The sequence below is a fragment of the Lissotriton vulgaris genome, chromosome 8 (assembly GCF_964263255.1).
Source record: "Lissotriton vulgaris chromosome 8, aLisVul1.2, whole genome shotgun sequence".
In the NCBI taxonomy this organism is placed as follows: domain Eukaryota; kingdom Metazoa; phylum Chordata; class Amphibia; order Caudata; family Salamandridae; genus Lissotriton; species Lissotriton vulgaris.
The window spans coordinates 372,134,410-372,153,545 of NC_141696.1; the positions used below are offsets into that span (position 1 = coordinate 372,134,410).

The 19,136-nt window shown below is 44.8% G+C and overlaps 1 protein-coding gene across 7 annotated transcripts in view; it reads left to right on the forward strand.

The window, feature by feature from the left end:
* RPGR (retinitis pigmentosa GTPase regulator) overlaps positions 1-19,136 on the forward strand; it is a 420,762-nt gene that overhangs the window by 81,004 nt on the left and 320,622 nt on the right. For all 7 annotated transcript variants that reach the window (XM_086934147.1, XM_086934148.1, XM_086934149.1 and 4 more), the window contains exon 5: positions 1,789-1,947. In XM_086934147.1, coding sequence (XP_086790273.1) covers positions 1,789-1,947 — 159 coding nt within the window. The remainder of the gene's footprint in view (positions 1-1,788; positions 1,948-19,136) is intronic.

Consider the following 19,136-nt stretch of genomic DNA (forward strand, 5'->3'; position numbering starts at 1 on the left):
TTGTAATCCTGGTTTAATTCAAATTTAGTGATGACTAAATAAACTTCTCTATAAATGTAATAAAATAAATAAATTGTCCCTCCCACTCTATGGTTGTTGATCCTTTCCCCACCTTGCGTGTAGTTTGATTTGTAACACGCTACCTATTATCTGGCTGTGTACTAATTCGAAACAGCATTTTTATAAGCGGGTGAAAAATTAACCATTATCTAATTATCTGGAAAGCAGTGTTGTTCGTTACAGGGCCGTGTTGAGTTTTACTTGTATTTTCATGTGCTAAACAAAATATTTCCTTACCAGCTCAAATTTGTGCCATACATCCAATGCACGCTGGCATTTGTCCTTGAAATGTTGAGGAGTTAATATAAGAATCTGAGGAATAACTTTACTCCCCTCTGACTATTACTTGGAGTCAGAAGTCAGTAGGTGGTATGACTTTTTGCTCAGGTATCGGCCGAGGTCTTTAAGAGGGGTTTATTAAGAGCACCTATTATACGGATGCACCACTAGTGGGATTGCCGCCCTTCAAGAAACTTCATTAAGAAGCCATAGTAGAAATGGAAAGAGCGGGGATGCCTTGAGATGGGAACACGCATGGTAATAATAATTACTTGGTATTCAAGAATCCCAAAATCTGAATTGGTGTGCAAAGGGGACAGTTCCTGATGTACACCAATTTGATAAATGCGGCTTAACTGTCATAGAAATCGGTCTCTGATTGGCCACCTGAAAGTACAGTCCATGGTGTCCTTCCAATCCTGACTTGAAGAACTAGATCAGTTTGTACCCTTAATAGGGCTCTGTGGGAATACAGGGCTAAGCCACCACTTCTGATTATGTACCAGTGGGATTAAGACTTTGAAACATCTTTGCCTTAGACACATTGGTGTGAAGTTTAGTGGTTGGCGAAATAACTATTTACAGGAACACAGGTCCCCTTGAGAGGTGAGACCAAACGGTACTTCTTTGTGTTTGCTTGCATCCTAGTCTCCTCTGTCGCTTACTAATATATGGCTGTAGTATATGCCTGTACTGCTGTGTTTGTTTTCATAATAAGATGTACGTTTAAAAAGAAAGAACGTTCTAAACATTGATACTTATAAATCGCATAGTTCACAGTCTGGAGCTTTTAATTAGACACTGTCCAGAAAATAGAGAATTTTCACATCCAAGGGAATGTACACTTTGGTAGTACACTGTACTTAAGGTAATTGACATTTTACATTTATGGATATTTTTTGTTCTTTTGTAACTGTGAGAAACTTCCATTTGTTATTGTATTGAAAACCGATAAAGCCTTTTGTTTTGGCTACACAAAAGTAAGTGTAAAGGTCATTCACTACAATGCATTAAACAGCTAATGGATCAGCCTGTTAGTAGGTAATCTCAGTTTACCACAAAAGTGTTTAGCTATACCTTGAACCCAAATGACTGAAAGTAAACTTCTGCTTCTGCTCCAAGCACACTGTGCCATGGGTACCTTTCCACCCAAGCATTGCTTAAAAATTATAAACTTTTCTTTGGGTTCAGGAATCCTGCTATGTTCATCACCAGATTCCTGACCCCAGTTAACCCATGAATAGTTGAGATTTGGCCACATTTTCACAGGTAAGCCCTGAAGCATTTGTACACTTAGATGATTTCTGGACAAAATCGCTCATGCCTACTGTTTGGTCTTTGCTTTACGTGCTTAATGACTATAAAACATTGAGCATATCTTGAAAGGGGTGTGTTAAACTTTAGTAATGTGCTGTTCCAATTTACATGTTAAATGTTTTCTGGTTGCAGATCGTGGAAGTGTGTATGCTGCTGGAGGAAACAGTGAGGGCCAGTTGGGTCTTGGACATACAGAGGAAACCACCGGTTTTCAGGAGGTGACATTTTTTACCAATCAGTTTAAGATAAAACAACTGTCTGCTGGATCAAACACATCTGCAGCACTTACAGGTAAAAGAGACTTTGTTAAGAATTTAAATGTAAATATATTATAAACCGGCATCTAAAAAGGTGTGGTGTGGCTGTGATCCTCATGTACATTCTGAAGTAGATCGCAATTCTGTTAAAATCTCCACTTTCGAGTGTCTTAAAAAAATGGCAATCTACTTTGCTCTCCTAACACCTGCTTACATATTCTGGATCATCGACTGAACTTAAAATCCAATGTCATGGAACACCTAGCACAATGTATCACACTAAATCAAACACTATCCCTTATAAACATATTTTAGGTGACCTAAATATATACTGGATAAATATCAAGTCCAACCCTACTATAACTTTGGCAACCTCCTTTGATTCGGCTGACTCCTCTTACTCAACTATTCTGCAGGCTGGCACATGATCAAGGACTTTTCTTTCATCTAATTGAAGTACCTCCTTTGTTAATCTAGTGTCTTCTTCCCACATAAATAGACTGGTCTGACCACAACCATATACCAGTCATCATCCCAATCACCTTCCGTAGTTCTAATTCCATTAACTGATAGAGACAGTCTTAAATTGGAGCCAGTATAAAAGCTGTTGAACTGGGCTTTGCATGGTGTGTCACAGTGACAAATATAGTATGAACGGGATTTACAACGTGCACTCTTTTATGATTGTAATAGAGGTTTTGCATTGTGAAATCTAACAAACTCAGTATATAGGGGTTTTACATTATGCTTTTTGACAAATAAAATGTGAAGGGGTTTTCCACGGTAAACTGCTTCAAACATCATAGGCAGGGCCTTTACATTGTTTAACTTTAAGAGATCTTTTTACACAGACTTCTTTTTCGGGAGGTGCTAGAGAGCTACGCTTTTTTTATTCTGTACGTTTGTAACTGTATGTTCAATATTCAGATGTGTGTGAAGTTATACACTTTTTTCTTTTAAAAGTGAAAGGGCTGGCTGAAAATTGATTTGGTATTGTGTCTTGTGTTTTTAACCTACTAAACTTCTCTAATTAAGCCTTGAACTACTCTGCATCACTGACCTGATCCTCAAGTCTTGTTGCTAGACACTATTAAACAGTTAGTTACATCACCTAGACTTGAATCTCAAAGCCATTTCCACCGCTAAATTGAATTTATATGCACAAACTAACTCGAGAGCATAAATTCATCTTTCGTATTCACAAAAAATGAATTTACACTCATAAATGGATGTTCTCATAGGTAAAATTATAACAGTTAATTGAGACGTTTAAAGAATAAATAATGTTTCAAACAGCATTGGAAAAAATCTGCTAGTTTATTCACTCAACAAGAAGCTTACCATATGCCTGCCAAGATGGTAGCGCCAAGCCCTCAAAACCCAAGGAGTGGCAGCGTATATATCAGTCTTTCATTCCAAATATGCTTCTGGGATGGATGTTCAAAGTACTAAAGAGAAATAGCCAAGCTAGTAAACGCCTGCATAAGTCACACAAATGATACAGCGAGCACTAGGTAGTATTAACTTCTATAAAAAGAGTATGAAGGAGATCCCTCTTTTTAAGAAAAGAATCCCACACCCACATATTGTGGCATGCTCCATTATTGGGGTTTTCCCACATCCTAGACACATTCCTGTGTTTGAATAGGCTCAACCAGATGAGGAACTCTAGATATAATTAGCGGTTGGAAAGTTTTAGCAACATTTATTGTTAAAACTGTTTAGAACATAAGCCACACCGTAAATGTATTCTTGGCAGCCCTGATACTGGTAAAAAAATCAACTCTTAGGGATGTAAATGGGTTATGCTCCCATCACCCTCCATTATTGTATAGTCAACATATTTTTGTTTAATCTCTAGTGTCCAACCTGAGCCAGAGGCCTTCATCACAAGTTCCTGCATTCCTACATTAGTTCATGTCCCCATAAAAAGTCACTCATGTTTGTGGACAGACATAAAGACAAACGACACAAAGAAAATTACTCGTTTGTGGCTTTCTCACGGTAATTTTCTGTAGATAAAACAAAATAAAAGACCCAAATTAAAAACAATAACAGCAAGTTATTGTTTCATGCATATTTATGTGAATTATAGTGGCACACCTTGAGGCACTGTCCATGAATGTGGAAAAACACATGGAAGAAGAACATGCAGTCCTTTCCAGAATGTTTACCCTGCGTATATCAAGTAATTTCTTTACCCCGTTTTTGAGGGGGTCATCTCCCTGTTGTCAGACACTAGCAATTCCTTCTCCCTGCATCATGAGAGAGTTTGAAGGAAAATTTGGCAGCCTTTGTCCCTTGATGACGTGAGTAGAAATCACTCAAAAGACTTCTTTAAGCATATGCTTTTCGGAGGGGTAAACAGTCTGATTTATTTGACCTGTTTAATATGGGATGTAGAATGCACTTTTATCTAGCATTACTCATATGAGCCACTCAAAAGGGCTGAATGGGTTTTCTGCTTTTGCTCAGGCTAATAGTACACCTGCATTATAAGGGAAATTCATGTGACTGCTATCAGTGGCAAAATAAATATGGGATATAGTGAGTGTTTTATTCTGTAACCGGTATATGAGTAAATACCACTTGAAATGTTCATTTAGTATTCCTGCATTTACTGGTGGTAACACATCTGAACTATTGCACCCTAACTATTGAATGGGCGAATATGGGATTTACTGAATATATTTATCCTGCAGTGTCTGACTATAAGGAGATGTTCCCCTTCAATCCCTGGGTCAAGAAATTACCTAAAATACGCAGGGTAAACTTTCTGAACGGGCTGCATGTTTTATCCTCCACATATTTTTTCCACATTTGTGTGCAGTGCCTAATTCTTTGAGGTTATTCAAATAAATGTGCTTATACAAATAACTATGTGTTTCTTTGTTTTATCTACATAAAATCCCATATGAAAGTTTCAAGAGTTTAATTTTGTTTGTCTTTGTCCACAAACATGACTGGCTTATAGGGACATTTCCTAATGTAGGGATGTAAAGTCCTGATGAAGGCCGCTGACCAATGTTGGGGACTAGAAATTAGGTAACAAGATATCGAATAAATAATAAATGAGGATGGTGAGTTACAATACTAACCCCTTACCATCCCATAGAGGTTTATTTCAACCTTGTCAGGGCAGCCACGAAAAAATGTATGGTGTGTCTTTTGGCTTGGGCAGTGTGAGCTATTAGCATTCTTTAAACATTCTAATTCCAAGTTATAATATCCAGAGCGCCATCTGTAACTGAGCCCATGCAAACTGAAGAATGTGTCTAGGCTGTGGGAAAAGCTTGATGATGAAGCATGTACAAGATGTGGGTGAGAGCTTCTTTTCCTAAAAAGAGAGTTCTCCTTCGTTCTATCATTGTAGTATAGAATTCAGTACTACTTGGTGCTCACTATACCAGTTGTGGGATGTATGTTTTTATAAAGGAGGAAGGAACTGTGAGCGTTGTGACCCCCCTGTCCCAGCTGTTGTGTTGTAGTACATATCAGACTTCATGTTGCTTTTTATTGGTAAAAAATATTTTGTAAGTGTGGATATTTTAGTTCCCCCTCTGCTTAAGATTGCTATCGCAAACTGCTTGGAGAAGAAAAACATATATAATTACGTAGCAGGCCAGATTGTATTGTATTGTATTGTATTTTTTTGGTATAGCGCTTACTACCCATGACAAGGCGTCCAATCGCTTCTTCATCGAATAGCACACTACTCCGCAACCCATAAAGGATTATTGGTGAATTAGTATAGTGAAATTTGAAAGGAATTTGAGTTGTGGATATGTTGGTCAGTTATTTGGATTGAGAAGGATAGAAGAGGGAAAAAGGTTTGCATTTATATAGCATTTGCTACCCCTGATGCAGTGTTAAGCGCTTTTTCGGTGAGTAGCACACCCTTCTGGAACCCATAAAGGATTAGTGTTGAATTAATATAGTGAAATATGAAAGTAACTTAGAGCGGGGGATATGTTTTTTATTTGGATTTTAGAAGGATAGTAAAGGGATAGGAGAGGGAAAAAGGTTTGCATTTAGATAGCGCTAGCTACCCCTGATGCGGTGTTAATGCTCTTTTTTGGCGAGTTGCACAATGCTCTGGAACCTATAAAGGATTAGTGGTGAATTAATATAGTGAAACATGAAAGTAATTTGTGTTGTGCATATTTTTTGTCAGTTATTGGATTGAGAAGGATAGTGGCAGGATGGAAGAGGGAAAAAGGCTTGTATTTATATAGCGTATGGTACCCCTGATAAGGTGTTAAAGCGCTTTTTCAGCTAGTAACAAACTTTTAATACCCTATTGGGTCTTCTGTTAGACTTCTTTGCTCAAGAAGCTAGAGATCTAACATGCCTCAGGATACGTTGGGTTTGAAGGATTCAACTCCAATACGGACGATAATTTAAAATTGATGCGGTTTTGATGGTTTCGGTATGATTGGTAGAAGGTCATGGTATTGGATGGAATATCTTTATGTTGAAGCACATGAAATGTTGCAGTAATGTTGAGAGATTATGGGTTGATGGTTATTTGCCTTTGAAATATGCAAATAAAAATGTATTGAACCACAAATATATGTTTTTTTTTCCTGTTTACTGACATCAATCCAATACTATTGGCCCGTATTTAACTTTTATAGGCATAAAACTAATTTTTCTGTTTGGAAAAAAAAAACGGTTTCATTAGTAAAGGTTAAAAAATTAATAGTAAAATAAAACAAGCATGAGCAGATCAAACACTTGTATGCTGAATATATGCCGAGGGCTGGTTCCCGGTTTTTTGGCGGCCATATTGGGTGTGGGCCAGGCGGGTGACATGCTCTAGCAACGCTTAAAAAGGGAACAGATAAGCCTGTGCAAGTGACAACTAATAGCAGCAAGTTTCCCCTCCTGAGGCGGAAGCCGGGAGGTCTCTCTTCTTTACTTTGCGTTGTTTGCATTCTACTGCATTTTTAACTCTTATATTTTAATTGCTTGATTTAATAAGCATTGGAGACTTCCTTTAGCGCTTCCTTGCGCTCTGTGTTCCTTTCCCCCCTCCCTTTGCCTCCGGACTGCTCTCGGTCGAGTATCGACGCCGAGGGCTGGTTCCCGGTTTTTTGGCGGCCATATTGGATGTGGACCAGGCGGGTGACGCGCTCTAGCAGCGCTTAAATAAGACAGCTATGACTCCGCGCATCGGACGCGGACGCGCCGGAGTCGTGCCAGAGTCCTGCCCGTCTGCGCCCGTCCTTGTCTCGGAGGTGGACGGCGCGGCGGGAGTTGCTGGTTCTAGGCTCTCTTATTCGGCGTCTGATCTTCTCACTCTTAGGAAAGGTAGGGCCGAGTGTCATGTGGTCTTTCCTGGGCGTTGCAGAGGCAAACACCGGTGTCCTGGGTGTGGATGGCTCCCAGGCAATTCCTCGGCGCTTGGGGCCGCCAGCCTCAAGGCCACTGCTAACTATAAATGCCTTTTACTAAATACTCGCTCTTTGAGCAGACATGCTCTGGATATTATATAAATGCCAATACATATTTTCGAGCTGTTAACTGTTGAAAAGCCTGTTTGTCTAATGCTTACGGAAACGTGGCTAGAAGAGTCCTCCAACCCTGATATTGCGACTGCGATCCCTCCTGATTATGTGATTTTTAGACACGATAGACCTATCGGGAGGGGTGGTGATTGTGGTCCGGAGATCTGCCACCTGTGTGATTATCCCTATGGAGCCCATTTCTGGTTGTGAGTCCTTGGCTTTCTCTATTGCCCTATCTTCCCATCAGTCCTTTTCCGGGCTCCTTGTCTACAGACCACCAGGTCAGCGTGGGCCCTTTTATGAGGAGCTGCAGGTGCTAATTTCGGCACTTTGTCTCAAAACAGAACACTGTATTATGCTTGGGGATTTTAACATACATATGGAGACCGAAATGGACGGTGATACGATTAAAATCAATGATGTCACCGCCCCCCTGGGCCTTATTCCCTGTCTGTCTGTTCCGACTCATAACAAGGGCCACACTCTCGATCAAGTGTTTTCCACTATTCCTCTTGTTGTGGCCAGTCCCGTCCCTGTCCTTTGGTCAGACCATTTTCTGATTCGTTTTCAGATTCTGGGTACCAGTAATCTCCCCTGTGCAACCTCCAATCATCTTAGGCATATTTTTTATTTTTATTTATTTATTTAAACTTTTACCTCGCACAGCTACCCACAGTGGGTTTCCCGGCGCTAGGGACAGACTGGGGATGAAGATGTCAGATAGCCAGCATACAGGTACCAACTACTTATGTGAACAACAGCGTTTTCAGTGCTCTACGAAAGCGAAGAAGACTGGTCTCTAATTTAAGGGCTGTGGGCAGGGCATTCCAATATTTAGGACCAAGATAGGAGAAGGAACGTCCCCCCATCCTTGCCAGCTTAAATCTTGGTATAGAGAAATTACCAATTTCCGAAGATCGTAAGGTACGTTTGGGCCTGTAAGGTTGCACCAGCTTTTGTAAGTATGTAGGTGCAATGCCTTGCTTGATTCTAAACATGTAGCACAATGTCTTAAACTTTATGCGGCTAGAGATCTTCAACCAATGAAGATCATGCAAGGCAGATAATGCCGAAGTCCTTCTAGGAATAGTCGGGCATACCATCGGGTGACTCCTGAGAGCCTGACTCAGGCCTGTTTGGAGCATCCCTGCCCTCTATCTGGTGACCTTGAGAGGGATCTTGATTTACTTCAGAAGTGGCTAGTGGAGCGGTTAGATGAACTTGCTCCGCCGATTGCGCCCCGGAAAACTGCTGGGCGGACCTCTGCGTCTTGGTTTACGGAGGCTCTCGCACTGTCCCGGCGCAATTGCAAGGTAGCTGAGAGGCTCTGGCGTCAGCAGTACGACCCTGGGGCCAAGGCTGCCTAAGGGCCACTATCAAGGTCTATCATGCGGACATTTCGGCCAGAAAAAATAATTATTTCTCTGCAAGAATCGAGACGGCTTCTAGTTCCTGCATAGAAATCTTCACCATTGTGAAAGAGTTTATAAACCCTAAGGCAAATGCATCACATCAGGAGTTCTCTGAGCCATGGGTGATTTCGTTAGCTAGCTTTTTTACCACGAAAATTCAGCTGATTCAAGACTCTTTCTCCCTTTTGGGCCTAGTGCTGTTATCATCCCGAGGGACCAGCCGAATTCGACAGCTGGACCGGGACCCTTTCTCTCTGAGTTTCCTTCTCTCTCCGAATCTACCTCCCAGGACCTCCTGGTTAAACTCAAGTCAGGTTCATCCTCTGACCCCTGCCCTGCCAGATTTCTGGCTAGGACAGCGGAGGTTCTGAACCCGTTGATTAATCCCATCTTGAATCTGTCATTGACTAGCGGTGTGGTCCCTACGGTTTGGAAACAGGCGATGGTTGTCCCACTTCTTAAAAATTCTGGCCTTGACCCCGAGATACATGCCAATTATAGGCCGATCTCCCTTTTGCCTGCTCTCGCTAAGATAGTGGAAAAGCATGTCCATACTGTGCTCTCCACTTTTATTGAAACCCATAGCTTGCTGCACTCCACCCAGTCTGGCTTTCGATCCAACCTAAGCACCTTGACGGCACTTTTGGAAGTCAATGAGGCCACTAAGAAAGTGCTGGACGCAGGAGGAAGGGCCATGTTGGTAATGTTAGACGTGTCGGCGGCCTTCGACACCGTCCCTCATGAGGTGAGGGTCTCCTCAGCAGACTCCATGAGATCGGTCTGAGAGGGACAGTGTTGAGCTGGTTTAGATCATATTTAGCTGGTCGCCGACAGATGGTCTGGGCCCCCCCATACTCTGCCAAAGTGCCGGCATTGGAGGTCGGAGTCCCTCAAGGTTCGGTGCTGAGCCAGACTCTTTTTAATATCTTTATGACCCCTCTGGCGGTGCTGGCTGAGTCCTTTGGGGCTCAGATCGTGTCATACGCCGATGACACCCAGCTCCTTTTCACTTGTGGAAAGGGGACTGTTTTCGACGGAGAGAGCATCCGTGGGTGTCTTGGAGCTGTTTTCGAATGGTTTCAACGAAATAGCCTCAAGTGCAGCCCAGATAAATCTGAGGCGCTTTTCTTCGGGTGTCAGGCTGACCCGAGCTGGCAGGATTGGTGGCCTGTGAATATGTCCCCTCCCACGTCCTCCTCTCGGGCTGCCAAGAACTTGGGGGTCAAAATTGACAACTGCCTATCGCTCAAATCCCAGATCCTTGGACTGACTGGCACTTGCTATGGTCTCCTTAAAATGTTGCGCAAGTTCCTTCCCCTGCTCCCGCTGGCGCATAGGAAGACTACGGTCCAGGCCCTCATCTGTTCTAGGCTGGACTACTCAAATGTTCTTTATTTGGGACTTCCTGACTATTTACTTCAAAAACTTCAGGTGGTCCAAAACTCGGCGGCACGGGCGATTTTTGGCCTACCTCGCCGAGCGAGAGCCTCCGATCTCCTACACTCCCTACACTGGCTCCCTATTCGGAAGCGTATTGTTTTTAAAACACTTACGCTGGCGCATAAGGCACTCCATGCTGTGGGAGCTGAATATATTCAGAAATGTCTTGCTTTCTACAAACCAACTAGATCCCTTAGATCTGAATCTCTTGGTCTTGCCATTGTCCCTGCTGTCAGGAAAGCAAGGGTAGGGGGACGCTCCTTCAAACGCTTGGCTCCCCAGCTATGGAATACCCTTCCTCTGTCGCTCCGCTGCACTTCGAACTTGCTTGCTTTCAGAAAGGGCCTTAAGACGTGGCTCTATGGACAGTGATCTGCTTGTCTCTTGTTATTTTTTTTCTGCCTCCCATCTGTAGTCTGCTGTGGGTTTGAAAGCGCCGGGACACTCCTTGGAGTAGCCGAGCGCTATATAAGAAACCCCTAACATTAACATTAACATGCCTCAAATACACCCATTTGGTCAGAGTTTTACCGTGAGAAAGGCATAATATGACATTGATGGCACACTGTGTGACCATCCGCGATATGTCAGCGCCCTGTATACGTGATGGATCACCTATGTAATACACTACTAAATCCGCCTGTAGCAAGACACTAAAAATTAATAAATGGTAATGTGTACTTTAACACAAAAATTCTTTGACCTGTGTGACATTAACAACTTCTCAGCTTGCTCTCTTGTAGTTTATTTTGACTTCAGAACTACATGATGAAATTATTGCACCTAGGTATCAAATCCCTCTCTTACCTCTCTATCTCTTTCAGCTTCCCTGATCTATTAACTTATTTATCGGTTGTAAGACTTGTAGTAGATAAAAAGCAGTTCTTGCACACATGCCCAGTCTTTATAATCACTTCACACTCCATGCATGTTACCCACGAAACAGGATTGTTTGTTTGTCGCCTTCAATAGGAGAGCCACATCTACCAGTGTATCAGATAATATTAACCAGCAAATGTAGCTGAAATCCTTTTCTCTTACTGTAGTCAACAGTCGTTTCCACTAGATGTCACTGTAGTTGCATTTGTAGCATTCCTATTATGAGCCACTTTTTTTCCTAATCCGCTGCAACAGATGTCGTGCTTGCCTCTTTATTTGAGTTACGGTTTATAGTACGGGCTTTGATTAGTACATAATGGCGCATGTGCTCAGTTTTGCTCAGTTTATCACAACATGAGAATTGTGACGGATATAGAAGCAGCTCACTCTATTATGCCGCCTTTAGTCTCGCAGTATGCTCTACACTCCTTAGCCGGTTGGTGCACCAGGGCCTGGCAGGCCTTTCATGCCATGGGCAATTTCCCCGTTGGGCTGGGGCACTCGGAGGCTGTTTTGGGGGAAGGGGAGTAGCAGGCACAGGGAGGCTTAGAGAGAGAGGCAGTGAGGGACAAGGTAGCGAGGAAGGGACGATGGATGGATGGATGGAATGATGGATGGAACGAACAAACTGACGAAATAATGGGGAGAAACAAAGATAGAGAAATTGATAAAGAAGTAATAAGGGGAAAAGTATATGTAGAGTGCAAAGCTAATGACAGGGTGGAGAGATGTCGGGTAAGAAAACGAAGAGTGTTACTTGTGTAAATGGTGAGACACAACGCAGAATAGAGACTTGGGGAGAATGGAGAGATGCAGAGGAGAGTGATAAAGGTTGGAGAGATACAGGGAACAATGGAGAGAATAGACTGATGTGGAAACAGGGAGGTGCAGAATATAGAAAATGGAAGAATCGAGAGAGGCAAGTAATGGGAACAGGGGAGAGTGGGAAGATACAGGGAGAAATTAAAAGTTACAGGAGAGAGATGAAGTATGGAGAGAAATTAGGTGTGAAGTGAAGAGATGGAAAAAAGAATCGAGCTGAGAAAAACCTACTAAGAAGAGGATGGATTGGTAAGAGGGGACAAAGTGCAGAGAGACACAAGGAAAAGCGAAGTGGGTGTGAAAGGAAAGTAACTTGACGCAGAAGAAGAGAGAGCTGTGAAGACAAGAGATCCACAATGAATGATGTAGTGGTACGGGGAGACTGGAAGAATGTAAATAAGAGCCCAGTGATCCAGGCGAAAGAGGAGAAGAGGTAAGGTGCAAAGTAACGCGTTACAGGGGAGAGTGAGGGAAAGTAAGGCAAAGTGAAGAAAAAGGATGGGCAACGAAAGGAACTAGAGTGATGCAGGGAAAAAAAATGTAGATAGGAAACTACATACGGTACAGAATGGAAACTCCCGTTGGAAGGAGAGAGGAGGGAAGGGAAAGTGTAGATTAATAGAGAGGAAGGGTGAAGGGCGTAAAATAGCGAAATAGGACGAGAGTGCATGTGTATAAGAATACATGTAGGGATAAGCAAAGAATATGAAAGAGTAGGGGGGGAGTGAAGAGGTACATGGGGCAGGAGGGGTAGTGAAAGGGACAAGAGACATGCAAGAGAATGGGGAGAGAAGGAAAGTAGGAGGTACAGTAGAAAATGCAATGATCTAAGGAGAATGGATATAATAATGGAAAGGTGGGAAGATATAAGTGGAAAGTGGAAGGTAGCCTGACGCAGATCGATGGGAGTGAGCATAGCTCTCATTAGTACAGCTGAATCAGTGCCACCAGGGTCCAGGGCTTTGAAGCGGGCTCACTGTTCCTCGGTTGTGGCTAGTTGTTACTACCTAATCAGTGGGAATGGGAGTCCGTTGTTCATACTTGCATTGGAGCCCATGCACCCTTGAATAAATGAATGAAAATATTTGTATATAGCGCACAGCCACTCCTAGGAGTGTCCCGGTCCTAAAATGCGAACAGAAGTTGCAGACAGGCCACCAACCCCGTGATTTTAGCTATTCCCTATGGGTTGCAAATTGCGACCTACCTCTATTAACAAGGCAGATCTATTTGCGGCCCCCTGGGGGTCGCAAACAGTATAAAACACACTGTAGTGCAGTGATACTCAAAGTACGGCCCGGGGGGTGCATGTGGCCCTCCTGACCTTTACATGCGGCCTCCTGAGCAGCAGCAGCACTGGGCTGCTATTTACTTAACTCCGCACTAACATAAAAAAAAATTGAAACATACAGAAAGCACTTATTACAAGTTTATTTAAAGTTAAACAAAAGGAAGTAACGAGAACCTTAACTTTAGGAACAACTTCATTTTTAAAGACCGCAAACATGTAAAAATACCGTATTCTTTTCAAAATCCAAAATGTGTATTTCATTGACTTGTAGAACAATTTCACCTTAGTAAATCAAATTATAGCAGTGACTGCAGAAGTATTTTTTTAAAGTGATGGTTTTCGAACATGAGTTTAGAAACGTTCATGGTTTCCATCCCCACACCCCCAACCTGACAAAAAATGCCATTAGTGATTACATCCAAGCACAGGAGATGGTTATGTACAGCATGCATCCTGGTGTCATGTATTTCAGGGTCCTCTTATATGTGACAATGCAGAAAAAGCAGGGACATTGAAATAGAACAATTGCCCAGGGTCACACAATTTGGTCACGTGGAGAAGCCGGGATTCATCCCAGGTTTTCTGGTTTCACATTGCGCGATTGAGTTCAGCCAGTAGATATACATGCTTTGGTTCCCCTATACCCACTTTACACCCCCTCCCCCACTGGCATCATTGTGGTCCTCGGTCACAACATAGACCAAACTTTGCGGCCCCTGTGAAAATGTTTGTGAGTACCCATGCTGTAGTACATTGCTGTTTGCGATTACCTAATAGCAGATCGAAAAATGTAGCTATTAGGTCATTGCAAACGCAAACTTATGTACATCTGGCCCTAGATGAAGTACCCTGAATTTATTCCCCACTCCCACAGCTGCTGCATTCCTTAGTTCCCAGATGCTTGCCTAAGGAACAATCTTTCGTGTGAACAGGGACAAATCGAGGCACTTCGTTTCCCATGGCAAGTACTCCCTGTCAGTGGTGGATCGCCATACTTCCAGGAGTAGCAAAGAAATAAAAAAATAAAATGATAATAATGGAGTTTTATTATCATTTCATTTTTTCCTCCCGCTGTGGCAGTGATTAAGGGGGCGGGGCAGAGCTGCAGCAGAGGAGTGGTAGAACACTCCTGTACACAGTGACTGTTTGGTCGGCCCCTTTCGTGCCGCCCAAAACAGTCATGCGCACTCCCCGTTCTCCATGCATTACAGCCTGCATGGAGAACATGCCCAGCCCTACAGCCCCTGGCTGAGCGCTGTGTCATGGCGCTCAGACCAATCACAACGCTCCATTGGAGTGTTGTGATTGGCATAAGGGTGGGAGCCTGGCTGCCTGCTTCCTGTTCCAACCTGGAGTCAGACACACGCGAGCAGGAGAGAGACGCAGGACCCGACGGTGGCAAGGTATGTTTTGTTTTATAATTTTTTTTTAAAACAGCCCGTGACCCTCCTCCCATTACCCCACGCCCGCGAGCCCTGCCAGCCGCCCCTGCTTCCTGTGCTCAGTATTGGCAGTAAAAATTGGTCCTTGAAACAGGTTTTTACCTCTGTTCCTCACTTGACAGAAAAAAAAAAATAACTGACGTGTACCAGCAGTGCACTGGTTAATGAGTTAGGAAACGCATCTGGCAAATGTGTATCTTAATATAGAACAACTCCGGGCAAATTTACGACATCTGCGAAAAATGCATCTTTTTATCTATAGCCAGGCTTCTGTTGTGTTTATTTTCACAGCTCCTGCGCTTCCTCTCATTTGCTCCTTCAAGAAGGAGCAGCTGCTGGGCTGTGTTGTGTTGTGGCATGTCTGCACAGTGCAGCGCGCCGACATTTCTGCCACGTACCTTAGTTTGTTCATGAGCTTTTATTCAATGGTCTAGCAAGAACGTCATAGTCCCTAATGCAAGAAAGTAAAGTGATTTCCCCTCACCTAGGAGCTTATTTACAAACCCCTTGCACTGCTGGTGCGTCTCTTTTTTTGATGCACTGACGGCGCAATGGGCTTGCCCATATTTACAAGGCCACATAAAGTCACACAAAGCTGTGTAAATATGGGTCCTTTTCAAGCATTACTCTGCATGAAAGGAGCGTTCCATGGGTGTTGCTGTGGGGGTTCCCACACAACATCCATGGAACTTGACGCATTCTCAGATTTACAAGTTTTTGTAAAAGTGGGGATGGGTCCGAATCCTACGCCTCCAAAGGGGAGGCATAGGGTGACATGAGGAGAAATACTTTTATTTCTTCCTAGTTTTTTTCCTCTTTCTTTACGTGCTGCATTTTGCAGCACGCATAGAAAGAGGAAAATGCCATTAATTATTGGTTTTGTGCGGGAAGGTGTCCCTTGCTGCACAAAAACAATTATCTCTGCAGCGCCGACACCCTTGCAAAATGACACAGTGCAGTGGTGTTGGACCTAGATTACCCAAGTCTACATAAGGTAGCTTGGCACAGTAGTGGCTACAGCTAACTCAAGGCGTTGGTAAAGTACTTACAAGTCTCACTCACAGTAACTCAGTGATGAACCACTAAAATGAAGACACAACACCACTGTTTGGAAAAATACCGTTACCTTTTATAAAAATAATATGACTCTTGGGATTCAAATTATACAGGATACGACATCAGATTCTCACAGAAATAATCATTATACTTTTGCTTTGGAAAAATACATTTCACTCTTCTTGCTGTGGAAAAAGGGCAGTAAACCACATTCTATTGTCAAAGATTCAGTAATGAATAAAGGTAACTCTTTTTATAATTAAGAGAATCCCATTAGATTCACACTATGCAGGGTTACTTTACATTAATACACAATGTCAACAATACTTCACCAATTGAACCTGCCAATTCACTGGTTATTTTATCACATTCAGGGCTATGATCTCTATCCCCTTATCTACTATGTCACAGTATGGTTTTTAAGAGGACCAAAATGGTCAGGGCACCCTGTTTGACGCTAGAACTGGTAAGGTTTCTTTTAACTTTACTCACTAGTGCCCAGAACTTTCCTTCCTCACCCCCACTCTCCTTACTGTCTTGGTGGCCGGTACGCCACAGTCCACAGGTCTCTAGATGGTACCCGCCTCCTGGGCTTCCCCAACCAGCTGCTTTCCTGTTGCTGGCGTGGGGGAAACACTTGTTGTCTTCCTCTGCCCAAGCGCGCTCCCACTTAACAGCGCTGAGCAAGGGGGTCTGGGTACAGCTCAGCGCGATGACTCGTTTAACAGCAGGGCGCTAGGGGGGGGGGGGGGCGGTCAGTCTTCCTCTCAGGCGCTGGCTCCACAGTTAGCGCTCGAGCGCGGGGGATTACTGCAGCCGAGGCGGCGCTTCGGGAATCCTTCCGGCGCCTCCTCAGCTAAGCCGATGAACGCGCTGAACCTCTGGGCATGCGCGATGCTCTTCGATGGCTCCGCCTCCGCTCCCGCCTCTTGAGTCGCGCTGCTCCTCGGCGCCTGCGCGATCCTCGCCGGTCACCTCACCTCTCAGGTTAAACGCTGCACTCCTGGGCCTGCCCGACCCTAGGCCCCTCCTGCTTTCAATAGCGGACGCGCTGAGGACATGCGCGGAAGCGCTTCCTGACTTCCACTGACGCGACCGGTGCCCCCGGGGTCCCGCAGTCAGCGAACACAGCGCCGCTCTCCACACGCAGTCACCTCCCACACCGGCTTCTCAGGAAGGATGTGCACACACGGCGCCCTCGCTCCTCAGGTCACCACAGGCTCCACAGTCCCCTGACCTCACCAGGGCACTTCAAGGGGTCCACAGCTGTTTCGTCACACTGGTAGGTGCAGCGCTGGGCAGGGGATGTGAGAATGATTTTCAGAAAGAATGTCCTGTCAGCTTTTACTGGGGTGCAGGTTAAGAAGGGTCTTCCTGTACACACCGGTTGCTTTTCTTCTGAATAGTTGATGTAGGGGGAGGGATTGGTCAGAGGCTGAAGGGGGAACAACCCTCCGAAGAAACTGTCAGCCTCAGAGACAAACTAGCTGCTCTCAGCGTGTCCACCTCCTCTCACCACTGCCTCACTCCTCCACTCTTGGGTCAGCACAAAATGGCTGCTGGTCACGGGCCTTATATAGGGTGGCCTGAGACCTGCAGAAGTCTCTGGTTAATTCCAGAAAGTTCCCTAATGTTATCCTATGGACCTGTCCTCCAGTAGTGTCCGTTATGGCAGTTGGTGGACACCATTTTAGGTCTCTGGAGATCCCTAGATTTTCAAGGGGGCTGACTAGGCCTCACGGGTTATGAGGGAAAAATGGCGTCATTGCCAAGGAACACCTAGCCCCCTGACAGCATTAAAAATTCCTGATGGACATATGTAAAAATAAAAATAGAAACTCTGGGAGGCTAAGGGGGACAAAAATAAATAATAATGGTTAGAGTCTCCCCAGAAGCAGTCAGGTCTAACACGCGTCCCCCCCAGCTGAAAGTGGGGAGAACTACCCAACCCCTTGGGAGTCCTCATCACTAAGGCGGAAATACCTGGATAGACCGTCTGCATTGGCATGGTCCGTCCCAGGTCGGTGTTCCACCCTAAAGTCCATTCCCTGTAGGGAGATGGACCACCTCAGCAACTTGGGATTCTCCCCCTTCATTTGCATCAGCCAACGAAGGGGGCGATGGTCAGTCTGAACTAGGAAGTGCGAGCCAAACAAGTATGGCCGCAGCTTCTTCAGGGCCCAAACCACCGCAAAGGCTTCTCTCTCAATTGTACTCCACCTCCTTTCCCTGGGGAGTAGTCTCCTAGACAGGAAGACCACGGGTTGATCCAAGCCCTCATCATTTAGCTGCGATAACACTGCCCCAATGCCATGTTCTGACGCATCTGTTTGGACAATGAATTCTCTAGCAAAATCAGGGGCCTTGAGAATGGGAGCGGAACACAATGCTTGTTTCAAGGTCATGAAGGCTCGCTGGCAAGCCTCCGTCCAGACTACCCGTCGGGGTTGCTTCTTGGAAGTAAGTTCAGTGAGGGGTGCCACGATAGTGCCATACCCCTTCACAAAGCGACGGTAGTATCCAGTGAGGCCCAGGAAGGCTCGGACCTCTGTTTGAGTCTTGGGGGGCTCCCAGGCGATGATAGCCTCAATCTTTGCCTGGAGGGGCTGCACCGCCCCTCTGCCCACCAAGTGACCTAGGTACACCACCGACCCCTGTCCGATCTGACACTTGCTGGCCTTGACTGTCAATCCAGCCTGGTGCAGGGCATGAAGAACAGCTTGCAGATGCTGCAAATGGTCCTCCCAGCTGCCACTGAAGACAGCAATGTCATCCAGGTATGCAGCAGAGAAAGCTTCCATTCCAGAAAGGATCCTGTTCACCAGCCGCTGAAAAGTGGCAGGGGCATTCTTGAGCCCAAAGGGCATCACACGAAATTGGTAGTGTCCCTGAGGTGTAGAGAAGGCTGACCTTTCCTTCGCCTCCTCGGTAAGGGAAATCTGCCAGTACCCTGAAGTTAGGTCAAAGGTACTTAAGTATTGAGCAGCTCCCAGCCGGTCAATAAGCTCATCCGCCCGTGGGATAGGATGTGCATCAGTTTTGGTTACTGAGTTCAAGCCTCTGTAATCCACACAGAATCTCAATTCAGGTGTGGTGCCTGGTGGGGCAGCTTTTGGTACCAGAACCACCGGGCTAGACCAAGGGCTTCCAGAAGGTTCAATTACTCCCAGCTCCAGCATCTTGGCAACTTCACTCTTGATGCTGGCCTTCACCTTGTCTGACAGCCGGTAGATTTTAGACTTCACAGGTGGGCTGTCTCCTGTGTCCACGTCATGGGTACACAGGTGGGTCCTACCCGGGACAAGGGAGAACAGAGAAGAAAATTGCTCCAGGATCTGGCGGCAATCACTCTGCTGTTCAGGAGTTAGGGA